The sequence below is a fragment of the Octopus bimaculoides genome, chromosome 5 (assembly GCF_001194135.2).
Source record: "Octopus bimaculoides isolate UCB-OBI-ISO-001 chromosome 5, ASM119413v2, whole genome shotgun sequence".
NCBI lineage: Eukaryota > Metazoa > Mollusca > Cephalopoda > Octopoda > Octopodidae > Octopus > Octopus bimaculoides.
The window spans coordinates 38,166,170-38,173,904 of record NC_068985.1 but is presented as its reverse complement, the minus strand read 5'-3'; the positions used below and the strand labels follow the sequence as shown (position 1 = coordinate 38,173,904).

The 7,735-nt window shown below is 35.7% G+C and overlaps 1 protein-coding gene across 1 annotated transcript in view; it reads right to left on the bottom strand.

The window, feature by feature from the left end:
- LOC106880012 (inactive tyrosine-protein kinase 7) overlaps positions 1-7,735 on the bottom strand; it is a 418,974-nt gene that overhangs the window by 60,131 nt on the left and 351,108 nt on the right. Inside the window, exons 9-10 of the mRNA XM_014929805.2 lie at positions 6,345-6,511; positions 3,513-3,652 (exon numbers count right to left, since the gene is read on the bottom strand). Coding sequence (XP_014785291.1) covers positions 3,513-3,652; positions 6,345-6,511 — 307 coding nt within the window. The remainder of the gene's footprint in view (positions 1-3,512; positions 3,653-6,344; positions 6,512-7,735) is intronic.

The window sequence follows — 7,735 nt, the reverse complement described above, 5'->3', positions numbered from 1 at the left end:
TTATTATTATTATTATTATTATTATTATTATTATTATTATTAAAAAATTAAAAAATTAAAAAATTAAAAAATGTCGGCGAGCTGGCAGAATCGTTAGCACGTTGGACGGAATGCTTAGCGGTATTTCGCCTGTCGCAACGTTGTAAGTTCAAATTCCGCCGAGGTCGACTTTGCCTTTCATCCTTTCGGGGTCGATAAATTAAGTACCAGTAAAACACTGGGGTCGATGTAATCGATTATCCCCCTCCCCCAAATTTCAGGCCTTGTGCCTATAGTAGAAAGGATTATTATCATTATTATTATTCATTTATTTATTTATTTTGAAATTACATGAAATCAATTCCAGTCAAGGAATGGGATTATAATCTCATTGCACCCCTTCACCTAAAATGCGTAGTCCGTGACATTTATATTCCGTCATAGTTATCTTTCATTGCCCTCTGATCTCTATTTTTAAAATGTCGATAAAATAAATACCAAACACAATACCAGGTTCGATAGAAATCTATTGAAGAACCCTGGTTAAGTGGTGCTTACTAGTAATTTTATTGACTGCGATAAAAGCGGTGTCTGTCTAGTCACCATTTAACTGACTCAGAAAGACAAACTAAGTGCACAGCAGGAGTCGAACTCAAAATAGTAAGGCACTAAACTGAATAACCGATAAAGAATTCAGTTCTCTTCGTTTCTGCCAGTCCCAAAACTTATCGCATCATCTTAACTGTCACGGCTATTACGACTGCCAAGAATAACAACTCCGTCAGCCCCACCATCACTGTCATCTTTAGCACAATTATTACCACCACCACCACCACCGTCACCACCATTATCATCATCACCATTATCATCATCATCGTCATCATCCATCACCATCATTATCATTATCATCATCAGTCATCATCATCTGTTATTATGGTACTATTATTTCGACCTAAATACCACTGACTATAAGGGCCAGATGTGTAGCCAGGCATATTTAGGAGAGGAAATGTATTTTTCGACGCAGAAATAAAACTGATTCCTATTATGCAAACATGGACTTATTGACAGAAACAGAGAACTTTGATTAGCTGCATTCCCCGCAAAGAAAGGACCACATTTAAAAAAAAAAAAAAAAAAAAAAAAAACATTAAAGCACTAAAAAAAATCCCACATTAAATGACATAAAGAACGATGAAAATAACAACAGCAGCAAAACCATGAATCTATTCCCATGGAACAAGAACAAAAAGCTTACAATACATCATAAAATTTTAATTTAAAAACGATTCTTAAATAACAGCCATATCTAATTTAGGCGTAATACGGAATGTGTTATCACATGGTATGCAATCTTGAACTAAACGTACTAGGTATAAAGATATTCATGTTTCACGGAGCAAGCTGTTTAAATATATATTTGGAATAGAAGAGGTTGAATGCGCGATATTTAATCGCGTCTAAGACAGAAATTTACATTTTACATTTCGTTGTGGTTCACACGATAAACAGAAATCGAGATATATACAAATTAAGTTACAACACGAACTCTCTTTGACATAATTGATTTGAAATTGAGACTATTACCCGATATTTTCTGTTTTCTTAAGGAATTAATTTAAAATAATTTCATGTAAATCGAGGATTTTCATCCTTGTATTCGCGTCGGTATAATAAAAAAAAAAGCCGGGTGATTTCTTTGAAATTTTATAAACTGTTTTAACGTGTGCACGTCCTTGTGTTGTTGTTTTTTCGTGTTTTTTCTTGCTTACTCTTTACTATGTACTCTTTTACTTGTTTCAGTTTATTTGACTGTGGCCATGCTGGAGCACCGCCTTTTAGTCGAGCAAATCGACCCCAGGACTTATTCTTTGTAAACCTAGTACTTATTCTATCGGACACTTTTGCCGAACCGCTAAGTTACGGGGACGTAATCACACCAGCATCGGTTGTCAAGCGATGTTGGAGGGACAAACACAGACACAAACATATACGCACACACACACACATATATATATATATACTCATATATACGACGGGTTTCTTTCAGTTTCCGTGTACCAAATCCACTCACAAGGCTTTGGTCATCCCGAGGCTATAATAGAAGACGCTTGCCCAAGGTGCCACGCAGTGGGACTGAACCCGGAACCATGTGGTTGGTAAGCAAGCTACTTACCACACAGCCACTTATATTATATTACATCATATTATATTATATTATATTTTCACTTCTTTCACTCATTCAATTACGGCCATGCTGGAGTACTACACCAAAGGGTTCAGTCGATCAAATCGGCACCAGCACATATTTTATTGTCTTTTCTGCTGAAACGCTATAATGCTTGGACGTAAACAAACCAACGCCAATTGTCAAGCAATAGTGGGGGACAAGTAGAACACACACTGATATATATAGGCGTATTAGTGGTTGTGTGGTAAGAAGCTTACTTTTCAACATGGTTTCGGTTTCAGTCCCACCGCGTGGCACCTATGGTTAACTCTTTTCCAGCCATAATTAGCACATCAAATTTAAGACGGCAAGGAATGATTTGTGGGACTGTTGGCCTTAATTTCTAACATACCAAGTGACACATTGATGCTCGCTCGTAGGCCTGCATATATGCATGCATTTCTTACTTGGCTGTATCTTAAGTATCCTAAAGTCTACATTTAGCGTTTAAAAAATTGTCAGGAAAATATCTCGAGGTATTTTCCTGACAATTTTTTAAACGCTAAATGTAGACTTTAGGATAATTAAGATACAGCCAAGTAAGAAATGCATGCATATATGCAGGCCTACGAGCGAGCATCAATGTGTCACTTGGTACGCTTGTCTTACATCTCTTCAGTAGTTTGTTTTATATCTCTTCAAGGTCGGTAAAATGAAGTATATGTCAAGTAGTAAAGACTATGTAATTGACTCATCTGCCAATATTTCAAGCCATGTGTTTATGTTACATACATAGGGAAGTAGAAGCGCTGCGAGCTGGCAGAATCAGCAGCGCTTCCGGATATTTACTTTCTGAGTTTAAATTCCAGAGATCAATTTTTCCCTTTCATTCCTCTAGGGTCGATAAAGTAAAGTCAGGTACTGGTGTCGACGGTAAGGACTAATCCTATCTCTCAACGTGGTTGGCTTTGTCCCCAAATCAGAAACAATTGTCAGGAAAATGGATGGAACCATTGGTAACGTAGCAAAAACAAAGGTTTGCAGGGATTAGTTATCTTTCATCGTTGTTGCGTTGATATAATAAATACTAGTCACGTAATGGCGTCAAAGCAATCGATTATACCCACTTTTTTAAAATGTATGAACTAGTTAAAAATACTAAAATATTACTTAAACCATTTTTGATATTTTGTGTTCCCTTGCTGAGTCCAAATTCATCCATCCCTCTGAAGTAGATAAAGGAAGTGATTGCTCCCAATTCCTAAAGGTGAGCCTGTGGCTTTTACATACACTTGTATTTCTTTCCTTATTGTTCCCTCAACCTATAGCTTAATAGAGAAGAGAACGGTGGTTACAAACTTACCGGATCGATAGGGACATCATTTCGAGTCCAAAATATTGTGGTCACTGGGTACGGAGTTGCAATTACTTTGCATGAGAAGCTAACACTCATATCTTCGCTAACTGTGCGTGGCTGGGGAACTTTCGTGATGATTGGTGGAACTGAAATAAATAACAAAATATAAAATTACATTACATAAAATAAAATACTTACACAGTGATTGGGGGACTCAAAACTGTACATGGACTTTGTGATAACCCCCACCCCACCAATTTTTCGAAATTATGTATTTTTAGGGAATTTGATGATTTGTTTATTGGTGGGAAATTATCGTTATCAATGCTTTCTTTACATTATTTAAAACAAATTATACTATTTAAAGATAAAAATATAAAACCATGAGAATATCAGTCCTTGTCCATCTAATGAAAGAAAGTAATTAGATGCCTACATAGTACTCAGGTGGATATGATTAAGAAACTGCTATTTTTATAAATAATGTTTATGAGTACATTGGAGGTTTACAGTGTGAATCACTCGCTGTCTTTCAAAATGCTCAAAGTTATAACAATATACTGCATTAAACCGAGAACTATATGTGTGATTGTATATATATATATATAGACATTTTTTGAATATTCTGCAAAATATTTCATATAATTTTAAACATATTGGTGTTTAATTTTTTCTTAAAATCCAGCAATTAATTTCACATCAGTCGCCTCCCATCTTTTTTTTTCCTTTAAAATACTAACCTCTGCATGTCATTTATGCAAGTCATAACTATAAAAGACTTAATAGTACATTTTAATTTACTTAATCCTTGAGATATTTGAAAGTGAAAAATAATAACGCTACAAGTTTTAGTCTTCAAACAGACAACGGTAGTGTCGAATAAACGTACGATATTGCCAGTCATCAAAATGTGATTCGTTTTAATCGGCAGATTTTTCTCTTACATCCGGTGGTAGGAGAGATAAGTCAAGTCATTTGGATATTCGTAGAACGGCCGGCGGCAACAGCAAGCGCCTAATTAAATAAGTAAGACGTTAATGTAGGAAGCCGGAAGTAGAAGAGGCAGCAACAGCGTCAGCAGCAAGTGATCGACATGTGTTGGACACGAGAGAGAAAGTTTTACCCGAACCATTGCTAGAAGTGATTTGCAATTATCGAGGCGCATTCGGTGGATCGATTTCTATTAGTATGCGTAACTACATGCCTCTGTTCTTTTTATCCGAAGGTATTGCTGTCATTTAGGATTTGAAAGCATCGTTTGCCATAGTAATTAAAGACTTTTTAATAACCTTATTTCTTTTTCAGCTTCATTTCTCCTTGGAAAATATTAGCATTATGATATAAAGACAACCAAACAAGAAAAGAGAATTAGTAAAGGTAACGCCGTTGACGACAGCAGACTCAGCAGAAGCGATAGTAGAAGCTATAGCAGCATTAGCACCTGTAGACATGGTAACAGTTTCAGTCGCAACAGTATAAAAATATTGTCTTTTTATGGCAGCGCTTGCTGCAATATTTCAAAATGCTTCACAATTTATTCTCGTTTGGTGCTGATTTCCAGCACCATGACTCAATATTTGATCTGATCGTTCGGACTTTTCTTTAATGGTGCCCGTGAGCACCATTAAAGAAAAGTTCTGAGTTCAAATTCCGCCAAGGTCGACTTTGCTTTTCATCCTTTCGGGGTCGATAAATTAAGTACCAGTTGCGTACTGGGGTTGATCTAATCGACTGGACCCCTCCCACAAAAATTCGGGCCTTGTGCCTAGAGTAGAAAAGATTATATCTTCCTCCAGAAAACTTTAATCGCGGAAAAGCGAAGACGCTTCTATGACGAGAGGTGCCACGATCATGTTTTTTTCAGGCATAGTATATCTAGGACAACATTACATTCTAAAAGATGGTCTCAAGTGACACAAATAGCTATGTGGATTGCCAATGTGCATATATCGGGTCTCTTGTTAATTAGCTCAACCTGCAGTATTTTGGCAGATACTGATTCAGGCTGTAGATTTATAAATTACTGGATTAGCGAACACTGTCAATTAGCAGTATGTTCCGAAATTGTGTTCATGTCTCGGATGGAATCGACTTTTGTTTTTGTCATTAAGGTTGTACTGATACCAAATTAACTAACCTCACTGTTTATTTTCATTCCATACTATCACTAATAATGTAAACCCTCATTAGTTTATTAATAACCTTGTTCTACAAATTTTTAAACAATTGTTGCCGATGATGGAAATCGTCATCTTTATAGTCGTCGTCATCACCGCCGCCGCCGCCGTCGTCGTCGTCGTCGTCGTCGTCGTCATCATCATCATCGTCGTCATCATCATCGTCATCATCGTCATCGTCATCATCATCATCATCATCATCATCATCATCCCTATCAGCTTCATCTTTATGATTTTTATTAACGACATAATCGACTCTTCTAAATTCCCAGTCTAGTGCCTATTTCAGAAACCTAAGTACTAGAGTCGGTTTAATTGACTATGCCTTCACCCCCGTCCCAAATAGTTGGTCCTTATGCCAATGTTAGAAAATATATAGGAGTGATGGGTTGGTAGAATCGTTAGAACACAGGAAAAGATATCTAATCAGTATTTAGCTAAATGTCTTTATATTCTGAGTTCAAAACCTGCTGGGAGAGCGTTATAGCCATGTGTTAAGGGGGATTCTTTGGGGGTTTGAACAAAAGCAACAAAAGCAAAGTTTGAAGAAAATATTAGCCATTTTTCATAATTTCTAGGAGTAAGCAAAAAGGAAATAGCAGCATCCACAGAAAGGACTAAAGTCGGGTTACACTGTGTAATCAAGGGAATCAGTAATTACCTGAAATCATGATCCAGACGTTTTGTTTTTTCTCGCCAGCAGAGTTACTCATTATACATGTATAGTTTCCTGTATCAATTTCTTCTGGATCTTCGAAAACAAGAGTACTATCTTCCACTCGAATCATACCCATTTCACCAATTGGCATGTTGTTTCTATTTAACCACCTTAAAAAAAAATTAGAGAGAAATCACGTGAAAACGAATTTTGGACAAAGATTCGTAGACAATCAATACAACAACAGGTAAAATGATAAAGGGGAAAAAATTGTGAGAAAATACAGCTTATTCCATATTCTTTCATTTTTCTTAATGGTTTCGGCCACTGAATTATGGCCATGCTGGAGCATCGCCTTCAAAGTTGTTTTTAAATTTGGTAGTATCAACTTTCGAAAGTTTTGTCTGCTATAAAATTTTTGCATCTTTGTAAAGAGAAAAACAAGCAAAGCCCATCTTGACATAAACGGATACTACTGAGGATGCACTTCACAGTAAAAATATGTATATGTAAGCGTATGGGACTACGTTTGTGTGTGTGTGTGTATGTAAGAAGACGCTTCTATGACTAGAGGTTTTCATTATATCTTCTCTCAAAGGCGGCGAAGCTGGCAGAAATGTTACCACGCCGGGCAAAATGTCTTTACATTCTGAGTTCAAATTTCGCCAAGGTTGACTTTGCTTTTCATCCTTTCGAGGTCGAAAAATTAAGTACCAGTTGCGTACTGGGGAAGATCTAATCGACTGGACCCCTCCCACAAAAATTCGGGCCTTGTGCCTAGAGTAGAAAATATTATATCTTCTCTCAGAAAACTTTAATCGCGGAAAAGCGAAGATAAATTTAACGTAGATAAGCATAGATTTTTTTTTTTCAACTTTCGCAATCGAAATTTAAACTCGGTCCACTTCAACAAATGCAGTGAATATACTTTCTGTTTTCTAACACGTTATTTGTAATTAGTTATTCATTAATTTTTCAATCATTGCACTAGAATTCTAATTTGCGCATGATTTAAGTACTGATTAGTTATAAGTTCTTTTTCGTAGGCAGAAACGTGACATGCTACTTGAGTCTATTGATTGATCAACGAATTTTGAAATACGGCAGGAAAACCACCTTTATATTCTTGCGTATGAAGCGAATAAGATGTAATCACACATGGTTTGAAGTTCCGTTTTGAAAGGTTTAAAACTACAAGAAATTTATCTTATATTTTGTAAAACATGCTGTGCGCATATACATACATATATATGCATATATATGTATAAATATATAAATACATATATATATACACATATATATCAATATGTATATATATATATATATGTATATATATATATATATACATATATATTTCTATATATATATATATATATATATATATATATATATAT